Here is a 22686-nt window from a genome sequence, read left to right as displayed (position 1 = left end):
TAGGGAACTGACAGGTAAATCGCTGACACATGCCATGTAACTACCACTAATAGTTCTGACTGTAAGCCAGTGAGCCTTGGAGCTAATTGGGTGGAGAGGCTATTAGCTCTAACACTGAATGGTCCCAAATGGCAAGGCAGTTGGTGATTCAGCTGTTTTTGCTGGTTCTCACTGCTTGTCACTTCCCAGGAGCCAACTTGCAGGGTTGACCTTTCTAATCTCTGCTTCCAATCTGTTGTGAGCTGGGAAGAACTAAAAACTACCACTGGGAACAAAGCGAACTGAGATGACCAGGTCTTTGCTTAGAAGTTTCCTTCTCAGTGAGTTTTCTCTGACCACCCTATTTCAAACTATACTTCTAACCCCCTTCCCTGCTTTATTTTTCTCCACCATTTAACATACTAGGTTTCGCTTTTTTAACTAAGTTATTGTCTTACAAATAGATTGGTAGCCTCACAAAGGGAGGGATTTTTGTCTGTTTTCTTTACTGCTGGGTTTGACACATAGTAGGTCTCAGTAAATCATTGTTAAATAAACACATTTAGCAAGATTAAGTTTTATACACAATAAAGCCAATGTGCTACAGTGGTGAACCTGGGATTTGATATTAGACAGACGCAAGTTCAAATCCCATCTCCTGCACATAGCAACTGGATGAGCTTTGATGAGTCACCTTCTTTTTTCAATGTTAGTTTTCTCATCTGTACAATGAGCACCGTCACCTGACCTGCACCATGGGATTGCTGTGGAGTTCAAATAAAATAATGGGCATGAAGACATGGTGCATGGTAAACTGTAAACTGTTCTGCAGGTACTCTGGCAGCAATTCTCAAGGAGAAGGTACTTACTGTTCTGGGGAGTTTATATCTTCTATAGGATCTTTGCATGTTCTCGACGGCTCTGTTGTGTTCCACTGCAGCTGGGGATTTTGATCGAGGTGATTTTTTAAAATGGCCTTTCCTCCATCTGAATGCAAAACAACGCCACAACACGCGATATGAACTTGATTTTTAGAAATTGACAGTGCAGTATTTTTAGGATGCTGCCCCAGGAGAGAGGATGCAAAAGAGTCCAGCATCCCTCTGCATTCTCCGAGCCGTGGTCTCTTCAGCAGCTCTCCTGGGACCAAGGCTGGGAGCGGAGAAGCCTCCACCCAGGGACGGAAGGGTGTGCTGGAGATGTGTACGGTGTGCCCCCTGCCCTCCTTTTCTCCAAGAACAAAATAATAAAATGGGAGCGGGGATGTGAAATCAGGTCAACCAATGTAGGCAACATATAATTTCTCCTTCTATCTAAGGAAATAAGCTTGTTACCTGAGTTATATTTTGGCTTACTTGTTGTTTAATTATTTTACTACTTATGATGGCTTTTGCACTGTGAAAAAATGTTCTTATTGGCCCTGGCCGGGTAGCTCAGGCAGTTGGAACTTCACTCCGTACTCCAAAAGGTTGTGGGTTTGATTCCCAGTCAGGACACATAACTAGGTTGCAGGTTCGAGGTCAGAGTGCGGTCAGGGCATGAATAGGAGACAACCCATCAATGTTTCTCTTTCATATCAATGTTTTTCTCTTTCAAATCAATAAAAACTTATCCTTGGGTGAGGCTTAAAATTATTTTTTTCTTTTGTAGTTGAATTTGTCAACCTTTTCTTTTGTGGTTTCTGTGTTTTGCATCAAAGTTAAAAAGTCTTTCCTTCCTCTGAGATTATAAATTCTTCTATACTTTCTTCTAGCATATTCATGGTTTCACCTTTTATATTTAAATATTTTATCCGCTTGGATTTTTGTGTAAAGTGTAAGGATCTAACATTATTTTTATCCCAATGATATTTATTAAATAAGTCATTCCCCTACTAATTTGAAATGCCCACCTTTTATGAGAAATAATTTTTATTCTTCCAATTTCCTTGTTAATTCCATTTAAACATTTTAAACAATCAATATACAATAAATTTATAATATTGCGTTTCTAATATATTAACTACATTACATATAATAAAATTAATTATAATTTTATATATTAATTTTATAATAAGAGTACTTATTACTCATGTAATAATAAAAGAAACAAGATTTTTCATTGACTTAAAATTAATTTTATAATAAAAATGAATGTATGCTAACGACAAAATGCAAACAATAGAGAAGTATATAAAATGAATTGTAAAAGATTCCCTTCTCACCCATCCTTCCACACAGGTGGGTACTGTTAACTATTTGGTGTCTGTTCTTCCAAATAATTTTAAAAATGCACTTACACTCACATGCAATTTATATATATCATAATGCTAGTCTTCATCTTGCTTTTCACTTGGAGATCTTGCCATATCTGCACAAATAGATCACTTTTTTTTTTTTGTTAATGCTCACCCGAGGATTTTTTTTTCCTCATTGATTTTTTTTTTTAGAGAAAGTAGAAGGGAGGGGAAGCAGGGGAGAGAGAGAGACATCGATGTGAGAGAGATACATTGATAGGTTGCCTCCTTAATGTACTCTAATTGGGGCCAGGGATCGAACCTGCAATCCAATACATGCCCTTGACTGGAAATAGAACCCGCAACCCTTCAGTGCCCAGGCTGATGCTCTAACCACTGAGCACCAGCCCAGGCCCACCTCACTTTTTTTTTTTTAAATATATTTTATTGATTTTTTACAGAGAGGAAGGGAGAGAGACAGAGAGTCAGAAACATCGATGAGAGAGAAACATCAATCAGCTGCCTCCTGCACACCTCCCACTGGGGATGTGCACGCAACCTAGGTACATGCCCTTGACTGGAATCGAACCCGGGACCCTTCAGTCCGCAAGCTGACGCTCTATCCACTGAGCCAAACCGGTTTCGGCCCACCTCACTTTTTAATAGCTGTATTATGCACCTTGTTTTATTGTACCATAATTAATGAAACTACCCCAAATAATGACCATTTATGTTAATTCCAGTTTTTCTCCCCTAAAAATAATGTGATAAACAGTGTGTGTCTATATCTTTGCCTAGGTGGGAGTATTTCCTAGGATGGGCTCCCGCTAGTGGAATTGCTAGGTTGCGAGGTTTCACATCTAACAGTTGGAGAGTGCCATACTGGCTTCCAAAACGTTGCAGGAGAATTCTCAGTTCCACACACTCTTACCTACACTGGAATCTAAAATTTTGCTGAAACCAAAATGGCTTGTGTTACTTCAGCTTTCATTTCCCAGTGGTTGTGGGGAGAGAGGGTCACATCATTCTACTGACGATTCCTTTTCCTGTACATTGATGTGGCGCATTGGAAACTAAGACATGTCGTTTGGAGGAGTACATGTGATCTATTTGCTAAGAACAGTGTGCCCTCATCAGAACACGGAATGCTGGCCATGTGTGTACAGGAGCAACGGAAGCCTCAGGGTCAGCAGAGTGGGGCTCTAGATGGACACTGAACTGTGGCCAGAGATATGGGCTCCAGGTGCTCCAGCTCTGCCTGTGTGATTTCAGACCAGCCCGCCCCTCCCTGACCTCGGTTTCCTCATCTGTAAAACGGAAGGCTGATGGCTGCTATTTGATACCCAGGCCCCCTCATTGCAGGGACTCCAGCTCCTCTTACCTGTGCTCTCGGAGAAGTGCCCCAGGTTGAGGATGTCGTTGAGCTCTTGGTAATGGTTCTGTTTAATGTAGGTGGTCTTTTCTGGCGTGTCCTGCAGTTGCATGGTGACCTCTTCCAAGTCTTTGTCAAGCTAGAAGACAAAGGCTCCAGCTGAGTCAGAGCTCCAGCCCAGCCCCTGCCCCGGCCCTGGCAGCCAGCCTCCAGAGCCAAGAAGTGGCTCACAGGGTCACAGGGCTGGTTTAGGGAGGCAGTGAGAGCCAGAGGGGCGGGTGCATGTTGGAGAAGAGATGCAGACGGCCCTGCCAGCTCTTGTTCCAGGAGGAGCTGTGATGAGAGGGGCCTGGGCTTTGCAATGATGTGTCCAGTGCAGCCTTGTGCCTCAAGAAGCAGCTTAGGGCAGGGAGAGCATCCCAGTGCAGGCTCTGAAGCTGGCCAAGCCTAGGGGCAAGCCCAGAGCTGTTCCTCACTGGCTGTGTGCTAGCTGGTGAGGACTGATTTTAGTTCTTTCATCTGTAGAATGGGTGTAATAATGGTATCTACCTTACAGGGTTCTTAAGAAGATTAAATGAGATAATACAATAATTTAGTCCAGTGCTTAACACATATAAGAGTAATCTGCTACTGTAAGATTATGACTGTAAGTATTATTATGGATACTAGCAGAGTCCTTGGTGTGGGGGAACAGATCTGCAGGACTGGCCAGCTCTTAGCTTCACACTGTTGTGGAGAATCAGATGCAAGCCCCGGGCAGTCCAGTCCCTGGGGAATAATGTGTGTGTTGGGGAGTGGACCGTAGTTGGGAGGGTAGGGGCACGCTATTACAACATAAGGGAGGGACCACGTCAACTGTAAAGTACTGTCCTGATGTCAAGAGCACAGCCATAAATTATTTAATAAGTTTTCATGTGCAGGAGGCGAGAGATACCTCTTTCTGTGTGACTCAGATGGCAAGGCTAGGATCAAAGGTGGAAGCACCAGGAAACCAGATTGTAGTTCAAGTCCAGGAAAAACAACCCAACGCCTTGGGGCATTTGACAGTGGCTTGGGGTTTGGGTTTCCTGAAGTGAGTAAACTCTTCATTCGTGTTGGAGTGTGGAAGTCGAGGGACAGAAACCTGTCCTACTCTGCCCCCGTGGCTAGTGGAGGGCGGCCCCACAGTAAAAGACAGCGTTAGATGCCAGACCGCTGTGCAGAGGCTCTTGTGGCAGAGACTGTGAGCAACTGGAAATACAGAATACTCACACGTGAATTTCAGATAATAAGGGATCCTTTTCAAAAATAAGTATATCCCAAATATTGTGTGGGACATACTTACACTAAAAATATGACTGGTCGTTTGTCTGGATTAAAAATCTTTTTCAAAATGAAGATGCATTTTATTCTCATTATAAAAATGATTCATGTTCATCATAAGAAATTCAAACAATGCAGAGGAAAGTGTAAAGAATCAAATATTTGATTTGGTTTATCTTCCCTGGTATACGAAGTCCAGCATTTGACGTTTGGCTTGGGCACCAAGGAATCTGGTTATGGCCTCTGAAATACTCAAGAACCAGTGAAGGACCTTCAGGTCAAAGGTGAGGTCTGCTGCAGCAAACTCTCTGGGAAGTTTCTCTTTACTTCCTTCTCTCTTGTGGTCCATCACATAGATGTAAGTGATTGCTGGTGAGTGTGGAGAGTGAACAGTTGAGGGGGGTGCACACAGTTAGGAAGCTACTTATGAAATAGCAGAAGATATATTTTGTGCTCCGCTGCCTGGGTTCCTGATACAGGACTCCTGAAACCCTTATAATTTCCCGTGTGAGAAGTGTGTTTTTGTTCTAATGAGGCAACTCCGGGTGGGCCCCTGGATGAGGGCTGGTCATTGGCAAGACCAAACCATGATTAGAAGCTTGGAATTTTTAGCCCCACCCTGTTCTCCCGACAGGGTGAGGAAGCCTCCATAATTACCCCAGCAGTACAGGGCTCGGAGAGCTTCCAGGCTGGCAAACACATCAACACCGGAAGATGACGCGCCCCACTCAATGTGGGAGAAGCACCTGTGCTTGGGGTCCCTCCCAGACATTGCCCTATGTATGCCTTCATCTGGCTGTTCTTCTGAACCCTTTATCATACCCCCTAATAAACTGGTCAACATAAGTGTTTCCCTGAGTTCTGTGAGCTGCTCTAGGAAAGTATCTGAACCTGAAGAGGGGATGGTAGGACCCTCAAACTTGTAGCTAAATTTTTAGGACAGAAGTTGAGGGTAACCTGGGGACCTACTACTTGGATTGGCGTCTGAAGTGGGGTGGGAGCAGTGCTGTGGGACTGAGCCTTTAACCCGTGGGATCGGACACTGTCTCCCGATAGTGTTAGAACTGGGCTAAATCATAGGTCACCCAGCAGGCGTTGCAGAGAATTGCTTGGTGGGGGAGAAGCCCCCACACATTTGGTGACCAGAAGTGTCAGAAGTGAAGTGTTTGTGTGAGTAGTAGAGGAGACACACAGGAGGTGTACCACTGAACTTTTCCAACTCACTGCTACAATCGGGAAGTTCACACATCTCTCAGAACGCTGTTCTTTCTGGGGATGTATTGAATCAGGGCATCGCTGGACCACAGGCCTGGGCCAGCGGGGGAATACACTCCTGCCGATCTGACTAATAGCCTGTCTAGCTCACGTCCTCCTTGGTGCCTGCAGCCGGCATGACGGCAGCTGGGGCTGCACAGCTGTGATGCAGGGGTGTCCTAGAGGAGACATGGGAACAGCAGCTCACAGTTCCCTGCATCGGGGCACAGGGACGCCTGAGGGAGGACGGGGCCCTGGCTGGCAGTGCTGTGGGAGGTACCTCTGTGATCTTCATTCGCAGGCGATGGTTTTCGGACTGCAGGCCCTCGAGGCGGGATGTGCTTGCTTGGTTCACGCTGGTGACAGAGGTGGACGTTTTAGAGTCTTCTTTCTTCTGATTCTGAGTGAACTGGAAGCGTCTGTTCTGAGTTGCTGCATCTGGGTTTGTTCTCAGAGTGATCAGCTGAAAGAACACAGGTGGGTTTGAAAAGAGAACCCTCCATCCAGCCTTCCCGCAGGTCCTGCACTGGAGGCAGCAGGGGCCATAGGAAGTACATGCTGTGAGTCCAGAGCCCTGGGCTCAGGACTGTCTGCCATTCACTTGTGCGTGACCTGCGCAGCCCCCTTCCCCTCGCTGAGTCTCGGTCAACTTCCTTGTCAGTGGAAGTCTGGTCTTCAGACCCTGATTCCACCTGCGTCCCAACTATCCTGCAGAGCCCACTAGGGCCCCTTAGGCCTGGCTCAGCTGAGCCTCACTCTGCCTTGGGCCTTGTGCCATGTGGAGAATAAACATGAAGGTGACAGCTGTAAAGATGGTGGGATGGAGGAGAGTGCAGGCTTCTTGTTAGAAACACTGGTGAGTGTTGGGGGAAGACTAGTGACTAGCTCTGTTGCTGACAGAGACATTTTTATATGAGAAAAGGTTGCCACTTGACCCTGATCTTACTTATTTAGTTGAGAAACATCTCTGGTTTAAGGCAGGCTCTGGGCTCAGGACTGGAGAGCAGGGGCTGAGCGAGCCACGACCCCTGACCAGCAGGACCTCATGGGCCAGGGGCGAGGGGCTGAGCTCTGAGGAAGGCTGGGAAGGATGGGGAGGATATGGGAATCCCAGGGGGAAGAAGCGGCATATGCCAGCACAGGGAGACTGGGGCTCAGGGCGCTTATGGAGAAGGGCAGTTTGGATGGTGGACAGGGATTTCTGGGGAGACTGAAGGGTCCTGAAAGGCAGCCCAGTGTCCGAAACTGGATCCTGGAGACAGGAGGGCAGTGAGGACCTACTGAGGGTCACAGGGCAGAGTGACACGACCAGAGTGGGGCTCAGAATCATCTGGCATCTTTTGCAGGACGGAATGTCGGAGTGTAGGAAGCTGGAGCCTGGGCAGGTGTCAACAACTAGAGAAGGGAGGAGTATTCGCCAGAGGCACTTAGGGCAGAGCTGACACTGCTTGGGGACTGACTAGGCACCCAGATGCGGGTGCCATGGGCAGCCTCTAGGGGAGCGGGGGCCCTGAGTGATCTCTCCCTCATCTCGTCCTAGGCAGACACTCCCCTGCTTGGGCCAACAACTCCTTCCCCACTCTCTCTGTTTCCTGAGACCCGCGGAGGTCAGGCTTCCCTCTGTGCAGATCTGCCACTGCAGGGGCTCCTAGGAGGGCAAGGCCTCTGGCTCTTCTACCTGCTGCTGGGCAGCATAATGTTTGAAAAGCACCTCTCAGGGTGGGCCTGCAGGTCAGCTTTCCAGATGAATGAAACATGTAAGTGGCTGTTAGAAACGGTTATTCTTTGTGACCCACTAATACTACTTCTGCCACTCTATCTTAAGGGAATAATGGGAAATAAGGAACATGTGTTATGTGGAAAAGTCGTTTATAATAAATAAAGTTGGAAACAACTGCAATGAGCACCAATAAGAGACCCAGTGACAAGTAAACGTGGAACTTTCCCTCAGTGCTGTTATAAACGTGGGGAAATACAAAACACAAAAAATTAAGTGAAAAAGGCAAACTGCAAAGCAATATATGTGCTAGAATTATAGCTAGATCTGAAAAAGCACCACTGCCTAACTATTAAAAACACTGGAAGAATCACATAAAATATTAACAGTAAAAAACCAAAAGAAAACGGTTTTTTCTGGGTGGTAGGACTATGGTTTCTGAAAATCTGGCTTTTACTCTTTCTGCGTTTTCCAAACTTTCTGCGTTGTGAACTGTGTTCATCATAAAAAGAATGTGTACAACTAGGAAGTGGAGGAAACTCAGCAATCCCCTGTGACAGAGCTGGAGGCCAGAGGCCAGGGTGGGGAGGGTGTGCTGTGGGCACTGCCCTGTACCTTGGGCACAAACACCAGGCAGAGGGTGATGGTGCTGCAGAAGATGATGACCAGGGCCACGATGCAGAACTGCACGTTGGGCTGGTCCCGGGTCAGGAAGGAGACGGCGGCCCCGATGATGCACATGATCCCCACATTGTAGACGCTCATCCCGATGTACTTGCTGTCGTTGAGCGCGGGGATGCTGACGTTGCGGGTCTCCCAAGCTAAGAAACAGCCGAACAACTGAAATGGTGAACAGAAAGGAAAGACAGTCATTACCACGTGGTGGCACACACTCTCTGTTCTGAGAAACAGCTGAACAGAGGGCTACTTGGGAAGTGGTGGTTGCGGGGCGGGAGGCTGGGGCTGAGCTATCACCCAGGTCTTCTGGAGGTCACCACCTGTCTCCGCTCACGGCCCTGGTTGAGTCTGGGGGTGCCGATCGGGAGTGTTACAGCTGTCTGGTTCTCCTTCGCCCCCATCCCTGGTTCATGCACAGACCCACAGGAGCCATAGTGGGAAGAACCTTCAGACATGATCTTCACCATCTCCCCTCGTTCTACAGAGAACACTGAGGCACAGAGAGAGGAAGGGACTTATCCCAGGCCACAGAGCAACACGCTGGCCAAAGTGGACCGTGTCTCTAGAAGTTTAGTCCAGTCTTTTTCCCATTATACCAGCAGGAGCCCCTGTGTCTGGGACTTCTGTTACCCTACAATGCACATAGCTACCCAGAATAGACACTGTGTTTCCTAGCCTATACATGACTAGGTTTTGGACAATGCCATGTAGTGTGCACAAGGACGTACAAGTTCTAGAAAGTGTCTTTAAAGAGAAAGATGTTCTTTTCCCCCTTCCTAATAGATGGAGTAGAACAGGTGGAGTTTAGACCACTAAGTCATCTTAGACTACAATGTGGAAGCAGCATGATGAAGATGGGGCCCACAGATGCAAGGAGCTCAGGTGCGGGAGCCCCCACACCTCTCCGAGACTGCTTACTTGAGAGGGAGATTAACTGTCCCTTTAACCACTATTATTCTGGTTTTCGTTCCCTTGCAGCTCTACTCTTAACCAGTATCTCCCAACAGAATTGAGCAGGTAGAACTCCAATGTAATCTGAAGCGGTGTGTTGAGAGTTTGTCTTCACAGGTGGTCTAAGGGCAGGGCAGGCTGCAGAAGGAAGTACAGATAAAATGCAGGGCAGAAAAGTGTGTGGGTGGGAGGGAGAGCCGACCGAGACTGCTGACTGAGCAGGGGCTTCTGCAGTGCAGCACCTCCAGGAGGCCTTCCCACAAAGGCCCTCTTCGCTGAGATCTCCTCACTGCAGCTGGGGCATGGGCCATCTGCCTGAGCCACTTAGCAGCACAGTGAGGGACTATGGTTTGGGGTTTTGGTTTACTTTGGCACCGCAATGCTGTGTGGCAGAAGGGTGGCTGGCACAAGGCCGGGGGATCTGGAATCTGCTCTGCTGTCCACTGGCTGTGTGACTCTGGCCATGTCACTTCACCTCTCAGGACCTCAGTTTCAATATCTGTGGAATGGGAATAAAAATACCTCTCTTACAGGGTTTCCTTCCAGATGCAGTGAGAGGGTGGATGTGAAAGCATATTATAAATGGAAATGTCCTATATAGAATGTAAATGGCATTTTGTAATTGGTATTATGTTATACAGTCATGGTTGTTCTCTCCTTTTCTTAGTGTGTTATCTCACAGACTGATTTATTTTTAAAAAATTCCTTTTAAAATGGGGAGCCAGAAGCCCAGGAAAGCAGACACGGAATGAGGGAAAGAACCCCCAGCTGTGAAAGTCTGCTTGGTGCTGCTTCCCTCAAAGTCGGCCCGCTGCCATCCCACAAGGGCACTGGGCATGGCTGCCACATCTCACCGGGGAAGAAGAGGCTGAGCAAGGCCCAGGTCCCACAGTAGTGAGTGTCAGGGCTAGATGGGCGCTAGGTCTCCTGCTCTCTGACAGGGGTCAGACCTGCTTTGATTTCAGACTTCTGACCTCCAGTACTGTGAGATGTTTTAAGTCATCAGTTTGTGGTAATGTGTTATGGAAGCCACGGGAAACTAAGACGCCATCCATGGATGGTACAGGCTGCTTTGAAGGGGTAAGCTCCCCATCACGGGAGGTATGGAAGCAGTGAGTGAAAGAACACTTGTTGGGATGCTCATGGTGGGCTGTGCGGTGCGAGGATGGTGAAACATCTGACAGCAGAGCGGGACTACAGGGCTGTGCATGCTCTTTCCAGCTGTGAGATTCTGAGGTTCAAGTGCAGGAGGGACTAGGAGAGGGGCTTTTAGTGGTACACCCTAAGGGCCAGGAGGGCTGTGCACACTTCTTTGCATACACTGGACACTAAAGGATTCGTGCTGTCAACTACAGTTTTATTGACAAGATCTGATTGGTATTAGCTTTACTGGAAGAGATACAGTCATCTCCAACCACTTTTGGAAGTTGGTGGGGAAGGTAATGAATGGCCAATCAGTATAGATAAATCCAGTTTAGAGTCGATCTGATTCACATAATCTAATTTCACAGAGTCAGGGTCAAGAACATGGAGGCTGAAGGGACCCTGGAAAGAGTCTAGTTTCATCCTCTTTACTCAACAAGGGCTGGGGCAACCCAAGTCATGGATGTTGCACATTTCCTGTAACAGGGCTCCTTCCTTCCCAGGGGCGCCATCACATCTGTGAACACTGCTCTGTCATATGAAATCCTTCCTTACGTGGGCCAGGGGGCTGCTTCGCCCACTGGTGATGATGCTGTCCTCATGTCCGTGCCACCTCTCTGACAGCCCTGGTGCCCAGGATCCCAGAGTGTGTCCCTTCCCAAGCCTAGGGCCTTAGGCTGGTCTTTTAATGACTCATTTACATTCTGGGAACCTCCTGTGGGCACTTCCAGGTCATTACCTCATGGGACTCCGATGGCAGCCCAGTAGTTCGCAAAGGACCTCTATGGAAACACAAGAGGGTCTCAACTAGTGTGAAGTGAGGGAAATCTTTGCTGAGGGTCCCCTAACACCTGCTCTTCTCGTGTGGCCCCTTGAAGGACCCAGGATTGACCACTAACAGTTTCGGAAGCAGCAGCAGGCGTGGAAGCATTTGAGCAGCGCAAGGAATCCCAGTTTATTTTAGGACTTTTCGAGGGGGCTTCACTTTCCACTTCTAAGTGGAGGCCACACAGTAGCAGATGGTGGCTTAACTTTCCTGTGGAAGATCTGAGGAGGGTGTCGCAGCAGCTTCCTGTCACTGCAGGGTTTTAAGTGGAGGCACAGTTTTCACAGCATGTGGAGAGAAGATTCAAGGCTCAATCTGGGATAAGATAAGGTGGGGCTCACCTTTCAAGGCCTTCCTCACCTCGACATTCCACAATCGTGTGAGCTGGGCTTGGTACGTGATCTTTGATATTAAAGTGCTAGGTTCTGGGACTGAAAGTTACCAGATGGCCTGTGGCAAATCACTTAACCTCTCTGATCCTCACTTTCATCATCTACAGAATTGGATGAGTCCAGTAACCTCCCATGGATTTAGAGAATCCAGTGAAATTCGGATGTGAACATGCGCTAGATGTTCACACACTGCCCTCCAGGAGTGGGACAGAGGCAGCTGCCCAGAGCCACGCTCCCAAGTTTTGTTTGACTCTGCCACTTACTAGCTGAGTGACTTTGGGCAAACAACCTCAGTGTATTCCTCAGGGAAGTACTAATGAATACATTATTTACACCAACTCACGGGGTTGTTATGGAAATTGCCATACCTTGTGGCAGGTACTGGGCCTGGCATAAAGCATGTGCTTAGTCCTGGGGGTTCTTATTTTTATGTTGCTGGAGGCCCTTAGGAGACAGAGTGTGACAGGGAAGCATCTCCCTGCACTCCGCCTCCTGCTCTGCACCTACCATGAGAAGCCCCTTGTAGGCATAGACGATGCCAAGCCAGATGGTCATGTGGGTGTTCTCACAGTGCTCCAGGAGAGGGCGGATGGAGATGTCTCGTCCTGCGGGGTCCGGCTGTGCAAAGAAAAAACAGAAACCCAGGGATGGCACTGGGCACCCTTCCAACAACTGGGTCCCTACCTGACTGTGCTTTTCCCTCCCATAAGCCACAGCTAGTGCCACCATCAGGATGTTTGGATCCGCCTCTTTTCCACCTGTGTTCCTATGGGGGTGGGCCTCAGCGAGTTTGACTGCCTTCTGTTTGTTGGCTGTGATTCAGCCTGTACTAAAGTTATATATGTTTTTTATGCCCTTCCAATTTGAGTCAGAGCTCCTGAGGGTAGGGACTGAGTCACTTGTGTGCCCTTAGAACCTAATACAAGACTTGGTCCAGAGCCAATATCTATAACATTTGTTGAAAGAGGGGGAAATTGAGGCACAAAATTAGGTCAGGAGTCCTTTAGGTGTCTCTGGAATGAACTTGGGGAGCTGCAGATACAGATCTACTGGCTGGGCCAATCAGATCTACTGCCAACCCTTCTAAAGAGACCCTCTTGCCCACCACCCCATTAAAGGAGATTTGGTGGCTGCATTACCCACCTGGGGCCAGAGCTGATTGGACAGGGGTGGGCACCTGACCCTAGGCAGCCAATCCAGAGGCTGGTCAGAGACCTATGAGGTTTCCTAGAGCAGAGTGCTCTGCCCAAGAGGGATGGTAGAGAGGATCCTACTCAACTTCAGTAATTAGAACTGGAAACCTCTGGGAGAGAATCAGGAAGGAGGTAGCAAAAGGAGAAAAAGACACTCAGGAAAAGGAAAAATATATACTGTACATATACAGGGTGGGGCAAAAGTAGGTTTATGGTTGTTCATATGGAAATGAATACAATAATTAACAAGTAATAGTACAAGAATAAACTCTGTGCTTTACATACTCACAACTGTAAACCTACTTTTGCCCCACCCTGTACTTTTCCTGAATCATTGAGAGTAAGTTGCAGATATCCTGACCCCTCACCCCTAAATATCTAGCATGTGTTTCCTTAGAACAAGGAGATTCTCTTACATAACCACACACACTTAACCAAATTCAGGAAATTTAACATTGATACAGTGTATTACCTAATTTACCATCCACTTTCAAATTTCACCAGTTGGCCTAATAATGTCCTTTAAGGCAATTGTGGTTTTTCCAAAGCAGGATCCAATCTGGGACCATGTATTGCATTTACTTGTCGTACCTTTAATATCCAACAGTTCCTGAGCCTACTTTGGCTTTTCATGTCACTGATATTTCTGAAGTTTCCAGCTTAGTTATTTTGTAGAAAATCCCTCAATTTGGGTTTGTCTGAATGTGTTTTCATGATTAGATTTAGGTTGGGCATTCTTGGCAGGAATCCTACGTAAGTGATACTTTGGCCTTCTCGGTGCTTCACTTCAGGGGCACTTGATGGCATCTTGTCCTATTACTGGTGACGTTAACTGTGATCATTTGGTTGAGGGGCTGTCTGCCAGACTTTCTGCTTCAAAGGTACCATTTCCCTCTCATAATTAATAAATAATCTGTGGGAGATACTTTGTGCCTGTGTGGGTATCCTGTTCCCCCACAAACATTAACTCAGTGGTTTCAGCATCCATTGATGATTCTTACCTGAGTCACATTATTTTGGTGGCTGGAAAATGGTGATTTTCTAACACTATGATTCCACTGAAATACTTGGCATTGTACTGTACACAACATCTTTCTTTACGGCTCACTTTAAAAAATGTGTATCAGTATAGACTTGTAGGTTTCTTTTTAATTCAGTGTCTTATTATCCAGTAATATGTCTTTTTAATTTTGATGCTCAAATCTTTCCAGATTTGGCTAATGGCAACCCCTTCGCTGCTGGCTGCCTTCTGTGTTCTTCAACATGTCCCCATAATTTTTTTGAGCACTTTTCTACTTCTTGGCACAAGATGTTCCAAGGTCTCCTCACACTTTATTTCCCCCTCAGTCTTAGAATCAGCCATTTTCCCAAGGAGTTCTGCTTCTTTTTAGCAGAGACTGGTATTTAGAAATCAATATCTGGGCATTAGATGTGTTCATGGTTTCTGGGGTATCATTAATTTTCACAATATGTGTGAATATATGTATGTATGTATGTATGTATTTATGAACCATCCATCATAATTTTATCTATATATTTCTATCATCTATCTATAGATATATATGGTGTCCCAAAATGTATACACACATATTTAATAATTGTATACATTTTTTGGCGACACCCTGTATATATAAGCTCTAACACCACAGGTTTCTTGCTTGCCTCCCTCTATTTCCATATTTGCATCTTTCTTCTTCTACAGTGAGAACACTGGTTTCCAATGACATCAAAATATTCTCATTTGCTTAATCCTACAAATAAACACAAAGCAGTTTCAGAATTGCTACATCCATACACTACCAAGAAATTTATTAAGTAAAGTTGAAGATTTCTTTGCATATCTGTTTGTCTTTAGAACAGATACCAATAACGGTATCTCATCAAAGAAGTATGTTCAGGATGCTGTCCTATTGAGGCCCAGGGTGAAGTCATATGCCGGAATGGAAGGGTTAGGCATTCCCAGGGTCAATCACTAGGAGGAAGGGGCACTTTGGTGATGTAGAAGGCGGGCCTGAGGCAGGTGGAAGATGGAACTGCTATTTCTCTTGGCTCTGATCTCCAGGCCTGAGCTTTGAGGCAGCAATGGCCTGGGCACCTGTGAGTTGGGGAAAGACGGTGCTCCCACATGGAAGCAGGAGTGGTGGTATCCCTGGGCACAGGCCATCTTGTAACCAGATCATCCAGCTACATGCTCTCTGAGGCCGGATTCCCTTTTGTTGTCCTAAGCCACAGGAAGCCTTAGCTTGGCTTCTGTGGTTCCATGGTCACTGAGTGCACATGCGGGCTGGAGTGCCAGAGGGGAGGGAAGTGGTGGCAGTGGGTACCAGTGAGAGACACCCAGGGGAAGGTGGTAACAGAGACCACAGTCAGAGTGGCCAAGGCCAGAGATTTCCCCTCCATTGCTGCCTGGATTCTAAGGGTGATGGGAGTTTCTTCAAGTCCTTTCATTGTTTAACTAAGGAGACTGAGAAGGAATGTGGTCCCAAGGTCAACAGTGACTTTGTGGCAGAACTTGAGTTTCTCTTAATATCTGACAACCAAGCATACATTGGAATGCAGTAGCACAGGCCCATTGCGGCCATGCATGAATAGCAAACCCATTAAAGGTGACCGTGTCTGTTCTGCAACGAAAGGCACTAATTTATGATGGACTCTCAGATTCTATGTGTAGAGGGCTGATTCTGTCAAACATCTTGTTCAGTGTAATGATAACTATTCACAGGAAGCTGACGATGGTTGTCTGGCTTACATGCCCCTGGGACAGACCCCTCTTCCCACTATTGGTGAGATGGTTGCAGTTTTTTTTACTGAACCAGAAACACCTCCTCCTGCACCTCCACCCATTGGTCTTTCCTCTTGGGCTCCCCAGAATAACCTCAACCTCTCTCTTTCCTTGAGTCTGCACATCATCCTTTAGAAGGGGGAGCCCCACAGTGAAGGTACACACCACCTCCTCCCACATGTCGACCCGGTCCTTTTGCCTGCTTGAGTTTACTGTTGGTCTAGAGGCCTAGGGTCGAGCTCAACCACCTGGTGAAAGTCCGCCTGCAGCCTTTTCCAGACCTCCTTGCATTTTTAAGTAACGACCTTCCACTGGTGATTCAGATAGATGTTCCTTAGGGTTGACTAAGACTCCGTCAGATAATTTTCATCCAACTGTTGTTAGCTCGGTCTTCCCTCTTCTGCAGCTGACATTCCAGCATAGTCACCTTTCCCTTGTTAGTAAGCCCCTCCCCACCCCAGTCCCCATCTTGGTCTGCTCTGATCTCTTTGAATCCTGAAATGCTAATTCTTACATCTGGTCTTTCAGTCCCTCACCCATCTCTATAAGCTAGAGGGTATTGGAAAACCACGGGCCTGCGGAGATTTCAGAGAAGTCAGTGGGCAGAGAGGTTTCACACATCTTCCCAGTCCACAGGCGCGGATCCAGAAATAAGCACAACAGTCTCCTGGTAGTGAACATCCCCCTCACACAGGTCTGTGCACACTGATCACGCGTCAGAATGGCAGGGGGTGGGGGTGGTTTCAGGAGTGATGAAGTTCAGGTTCAGGCTGGGAGATGGGGAATCTGGATAAAAAAGACCCTTGCATTGAATCTCAAAGCAAACTGGAAGAGCCACACCTCTTCTTGTCTTATTGCCTGACCTGAGACAAGTTCAGAGTGGTCTGAGCAGTCACAGGAGGGAGAGCTGTGCACCACGGCCACCACCTGAACACTTACTTGGAGTCATTGCCGTGCACCAAAGCGCCACTAGAGGACACCAAAGAACTGTGCAGACAGACCCACCCAGCAGCTGTGGATGATCCTGGGCTGGGGACACAGAGCTACTTCTGTGGCTTGGTGGGGCTGTAGGTGACAAAGCCCTCAGCAGCATCCTGTACGACTCTAGAAGGTACCCACTGGCCTTAAACAAGGTTAGATTTCCGGGCACCCTGGAGGACCCCCATCTCCCTTCCCGGGCAGTGGGGGTGGGGGTGCCATTGAGCTGGACAGCCCAGGCTGTACCTGCCCACTCCACTCACCCTGCTCCTACTATGGGCCGTCCATGCAGCCCAGGGCCAGTGAGCACAGGGTACTGACCCCTACAGATGCCAAGCTGGTACTCAGGCCCACTGCCCTGTACAGCTGTGGACACGCCTCCACTGGCCTAGGAATCGTTTCCCTTGCTCTGGACACTGGCCTACAAGAACTTCAACTTGCTTTGTTCTTTATTTTCCTTCCTTCCTTGCTGCTCACCTGGGAAATTACCTAAGCATTCATTCATTCATTCATAACTATCGAACATTGCCACTTTCCCGGTACCATTCTGGACATGGGGAATGCAGCATGCAGCAGGATTGACAAGACCCCTGTCCTCACAGGTCTTCCATTCTAGTGAGATCAGGATGATTCCATGAGAGCAGCCTCAGAGGAGAGTGGGTGGACTTCACCAATAAGAGCTGCCCTAAGGGCACCGAGAGCTGCTTGTCATGAGTGACAACGACATCTAGTTGCTAAGCTGTGTCCCCTATACCCGTTATCTTGTCAAAGCTTCATAAGAATTCAACAAGAAGTGCTACTCATTTTACGGATGAGGAAACTGAGGCACAGAGTGGTTAAGTAACTTGCCCCAAATCTCCAGCTAGAAAGTGTCAGAGCGGAAATTCAAACCCAGGTCTGTCTTTCTTCCCTCACCATATGCTCTTCCCAACCTTCTCCGCCTCTTTCAAAGCACCCTGTCAACTTCCAAGGTGCCAGTGGGTACAGACCTGCCCTATAACAGTGAGGCGTGGCTAGTGAGAGGAATGACTTAATTACTAAACATTCAACAGAGGCCTCCCCTGAAGGCCCTGGAGCTCTGTGAGGGCTGTGCTTTGGTGCTGCAAGCTGAATTCAAGCCGATAAAATGCTCTTCCTGCCTGACAGGCAGTGCCCAGCAGAGAGGCCAAGGCTGTCTGTGATGGCCGGGGCTCCAAGGGCTCACACCTGACTCCTGGTCCAGCCGCTGCTCAGCGGGAGGCTTGCAGAAGCTGCTGGGGAAACGTCTCCCCATCTGTGCACTGAAAGGAGGGCAGCTGGCCTGAGAGTCCCTCTGCATGATGCAATTATTCACAATGTAGGTCAGTGGCCCCTGCAAACATCCTGCTTTGTTAGGCTGCATACATGAACGACCGGGAGAGTGTCTGGGCACGGGTTGAGGCATTGGGTCCTGAAAGGTCAGAGGCCCTGGTCCTGCTATAGACTTGCTGGGTGACCTTGGGCAAGTCTCCACTTTCTTTTAGACCCTGGTTACTCATTTGCAGCATGAACCCATGGGTTAATTTACAGTATAGCTAATGTGAGCCTGAATAACGGAGGGATGACTGTACTGTCCTACATGGACCGATACATAAAAACTCAATCAATGTTTCTCATGAGCCTACTGTGTGCCTGCACTGTGCTCCATGCTGGGGCCCAGGTATACGAGATGGACAGGATGCTTGCCTTCCCAGAGAGTGCAGCCTAATGGAGGACACAGAAGGCTGATGAACCATACAGTACAGCTGAGTACAATGGTGAAATGTGTTCCTACAGAGAGGTACAAGTTTCTCTGAGGGGTACTAGCAGGGGCACCTACTGCATATCAGATAGTCTGGAAGGCTCCTCTGCAGTGGTGACATTTAGTCTGTGCCCTGAATGATGAGAAGACCAGTCATGTGAGAATCTAGGGGGAGACCATTCCTCGGAGAGGGAACAGCAAGTGAGGAGGATCTAAATGGCAAAGTCCTTGGCATATTTTAGGAACCAAAAGGTGGCCGGTGTGGCTGGAGTGTAGTAAGTGAGGGGCCAGCACACAAATACCTGGGGAGCTTGTTAACCGGCAGGCGGGCCAGCAGGTCTGGATGCAGCAGTTGCAACGTGCTCCCAGGGGACACAGATGTGCTGGGCCAGGCCTCAGATAGAGGATCTTAAACCAGGCTGACATTTGGTCCTCAGCAGATCTTCAGTTAAGAGTGAAGATTCCTTTGTCACTCACACACTTCTGACACAGAGTATCCATATGTCCTGACCCTGGCCAGACCCTGCAATACAGTACTTCTGTGTGTCCTGTGTGGGTCCGAGCAGAGGGGAGTCTGGATGGAGGACATGAAGGGTGCCATGGTCTTTCCTGTGCCCAGGGGGCTCTTGATCTTTCATACTCCCACTGTGTGGGTGGCTCAAATTCTCAAGCCCCCACCTTTTCTTAAAAAAAAATCCTCACTTGAGGACATTTTTCCCATTGATTCTCAAAAAGAGTGGAAGCGGGGGCAGGGAGAGAAACACTGATGTGAGAGAGACACACTGATTGGCTGCCTCCCACACACATCTGGACCTGGGCCAGGGAGTGAGCCTGTAACTGAGGTGGGTGCCCTTGAATGGAATCGAGCCTGCAAGCCTTCAGTCCGAGGGCAGATGCTCTATCCACTGAACCAAACGGGCTGGGGCTGGCCAGTGCTTCTTTGAAGGAGCGGGTGCCTTCCACCTCTGACCAGTTCCCAGAAGCTTCTCTCAGAACGTGTTCCCTGAGCCATCCAGCTTTTCTTTTAAATTTCAAATTTGATTTTTGAAATAGATGGTAAAATTGGAAGGTGAGTGTGTGTATAGAAATGTGATGGTGGGGGAGGGAGGATGTCTAACCTTTGGGCTGCATTGCAGAGTCTAGAGATGCTCTCTTTCCTGGGAAAGCAGTTGAGTCACAGCCTCTTTTGGGGACAACGGGCGGGGGACGGGGGGTGTCATCTCATCAAGGAAACCTGGGCAGGGAGGGGAAAGGGCACTTGGTTCAGACCCCAAGTCCAGCTGTATGACTTTGAACACATCTCTAAGTCTGATTCCTCGTCTGCAACCTCCCAGCATTGGCAAGACAATCAAAGGAGGTAACTGGGGTGAATAGCAGGCTTCAGAGAGTGGAAAGCCCGCTCCGTGTGTGTAACCCGTCATCATTATCTCCCACTGCAGAGTCACAGCGTGCTGGAGCCGGGAGGAACCTTCCAGATCCCTCTGGGCTGGGCTGCTTATCTCAACAGCAGCAGCCCCACATCTCTGAGGCAGCAAAGCTAAAAGCTGTCGTTTCAAGGTAAGAATTTTTTTTAGAATGTTTGATTACGAGTTAGAGTGAATGTTTTCAGAATCCCAGGCCGGGAAGGGACCTGTGAGATCACCCACCAGGTGATCTCAACACTGGCCAGCCCCAGCCAATTTGGTTCAGTGGATAGAGCATCTGCCCTCGGACTGAAGGCTTGCAGGGTTTCTCAACAGGGCACTTTCTGCATTGTCTTCTTTGGAGGGGACACGGTTCTCTGTTGTGAGGAACTTGCCTATTCAGTGCAGGGCACTCAGTGCCCTGGCACTTGGGTACTAATGGCCACGAATGTCTTCTGGTCACTGTGACAGTCCACATCTCCCTCCCCTGACTCCCCATTTCCAAACACAGAGGATTATGCACTAGTCCAATGCCTCTTTTTACAGGTGGGGAAACAGGCCCAGGAAAGGACTCTAGCAAGAGGGTGACTGAATGGAGACCCGGATGCAGGTGTCCTGACCTGTTCCATGCCCCATGCCCTGGGCCATGCTGTGGGTTGGCACAGGAGGGGCCAGCCTCGTGGGCTGCCCACCAGCCAGCATTTATCTGGACTTACATTTTTGGGCTGAGCACTGCCTCGCCAGCCCCCTGGAGCTGGATGAGGGCTACCCTCTGACTTTGGACTCATCCAGTCTGCCGGTGCTGTGCGCCTTGCTCTGGTGCACTTGGGGCAGCGTCCAGAGCAGCAGGCATGGGGTCCAAAGCCACTCACCGGATGTCTGTGGGGTGGGAGAGGTGGCCGGGCACTGGCTGAGAAGCAGAGGCAACCTGAGTTCAGCATTAGGACACCAGTGGGCCAGCAGATCCCTGCCTGGTCCTGATCACAGAGGCATCCTTAATTTGACCTTGGAATCTAGCGTGAATTTCTGTGGTTGTGTAAGGGTCAGAGCTGGGGTGGGGATCCTCGTGGGGAAGTTAAGGGCTGACAAGTGCAGTGATAGGTCCTAACATTCCTAGCCCTTTGCAGCTCATAAATCCTTCTACTGCAGCGGTTCTCAACCTGTGGGTCGCGACCCCGTTGGGGGTCGAATGACCCTTTCACAGGGGTCGTTCGAAAATACATACTGCATATCAGATATTTACATTACAATTCATAACAGTAGCAAAATTACAGTTATGAAGTAGCAACAAAAAGAATTATATGGTGGGGGTCACCACAACAATAGGAACAGTATTAAAGGGCCGTGGCATTAGGAAGGTTGAGAACCACTGTGGCTGGGATTTCTCTGATTTTGACCTCAGGGCAGACCTTCAGGGTGAAGGAGCCAGGAATTTTACACCCGTTACAGGTGAGGAAATAGGCTTAAGGTGACACAGTCAGAAGCAAAGCCAAGCTAAACCTAAGCCAAGCAAAGCAGGTGGGAGGTGCATCTCAACTTTTGTCATTCCCTTCCCTGTGGCTGGGCTCTGTGCCCATCCCTGTGGAGGCGGGCCTTCAGGGATGCCCCTCTTCTCCTTGGGCCTGTCTCTGGGGCCCCTGGGCAAGCCCTGAGCAGGAAGAGCTCACAGGTATGACTGCTGAATCCACAGCCAAGAGGTGCTGGGTGAAGCGGGGCTTCCATGAGACACACTGTGGACATGGTGATGGCATCCCTGCTGCCTGGGCATGTAGGTCAGTACTTAAAACTCAGGTGGTTTCACTGGAACACCCAGATTTCTGGCTCCTTTCGGAAACGAGACACTGGGCAGCACAGGGCCCGCTCATGAGCCTGGCGCATCTGCCAACGCCCCACGACTGGGCTGCCGGTCCAGCGGGTCTCCAGGCCTTGTTCCAGAGTCAAGTGAGTGCCTGGAAGACCTTGTAATTTTAAGGACACTTTGAAGTAAGTGTGACAGCTTTTCTTGTTAAGTTGGCAAAGAAGTGAGGAGAGACTAGTGGTGACTGAGAACAGCTGATGTGCGTGAGGAAGGCGCCCGTTGCGCTCTTGTGCTGGAGGAGATGTGGCTGGAGGAGAGCTCCCCCAGGGAGAGCCACGGCTTCGGAGGAAAGTGCCGGCTCTGGAAGGGCAGTGCCATGTGCACCTAGCATTCCAAGGAGGCCCAAACCTCTGCGGGAACCAGGAGAGGGGGGCGGGAGGAGAGAGAGGTGAGAAAGAAGAGAGGTAGGAGAAGGAGGGAAGCTGGTTGGGCCACATGGTCCTTCCCCTCAGATTTCTGCACCTTCTAAAGTTCTATTAAAATTCAGGAAATGGCCCGGCCGGTGTGGCTCAGTGGTTGAGCATTGACCTATGAACCGGGAGATCAGGGTTCAATTCCCGGTCATGGCACATGCCTGGGTTATGGGCTCAATCCTCAGTAGGAGGTGTGTAGGAGGCAGCCAATCAGTGATTCTCTGTCATCATTGATGTGTCTACCTCTCTCTCCCTCTCCCTTCTTTTCTGAAGTCAATAAAAATATATTCTTTTAAAAAAGAAAGCTGCCCAATGTTGACCTTACCTCTGAGCTCATCCTGTAAATCCAATTGCCTGCTTGCTAACTCCACTGGTAAATCTCTCAGGCATCTCAAAGTTAACAAGTTCGTAAGTGGAGCCTATTATTTCAACCACTCTCCCTAAAACCTGCTTGTCCCAGCATCAGCACAG

At 48.6% G+C, this 22686-nt stretch overlaps 1 protein-coding gene and 1 long non-coding RNA gene across 2 annotated transcripts in view; one reads left to right on the top strand and one right to left on the bottom strand.

Moving 5' to 3' along the window:
* GABBR2 (gamma-aminobutyric acid type B receptor subunit 2) overlaps positions 1 to 22686 on the bottom strand; it is a 341708-nt gene that overhangs the window by 4279 nt on the left and 314743 nt on the right. The window contains exons 15-19 of the mRNA XM_006758607.2: positions 12337 to 12447; positions 8455 to 8679; positions 6403 to 6585; positions 3576 to 3705; positions 849 to 966 (exon numbers count right to left, since the gene is read on the bottom strand). Coding sequence (XP_006758670.1) covers positions 849 to 966; positions 3576 to 3705; positions 6403 to 6585; positions 8455 to 8679; positions 12337 to 12447 — 767 coding nt within the window. The remainder of the gene's footprint in view (positions 1 to 848; positions 967 to 3575; positions 3706 to 6402; positions 6586 to 8454; positions 8680 to 12336; positions 12448 to 22686) is intronic.
* On the top strand, positions 19399 to 21070 carry LOC107182240. Its single transcript, XR_001512959.1, has 3 exons — positions 19399 to 19610; positions 19981 to 20098; positions 20491 to 21070. It is a non-coding gene; the product is annotated as an uncharacterized LOC107182240 (long non-coding RNA).

The sequence above is a fragment of the Myotis davidii genome, unplaced genomic scaffold (assembly GCF_000327345.1).
Source record: "Myotis davidii unplaced genomic scaffold, ASM32734v1 scaffold534, whole genome shotgun sequence".
Lineage (NCBI taxonomy): Eukaryota > Metazoa > Chordata > Mammalia > Chiroptera > Vespertilionidae > Myotis > Myotis davidii.
This window is presented reverse-complemented; position numbering and strand designations above follow the sequence as displayed.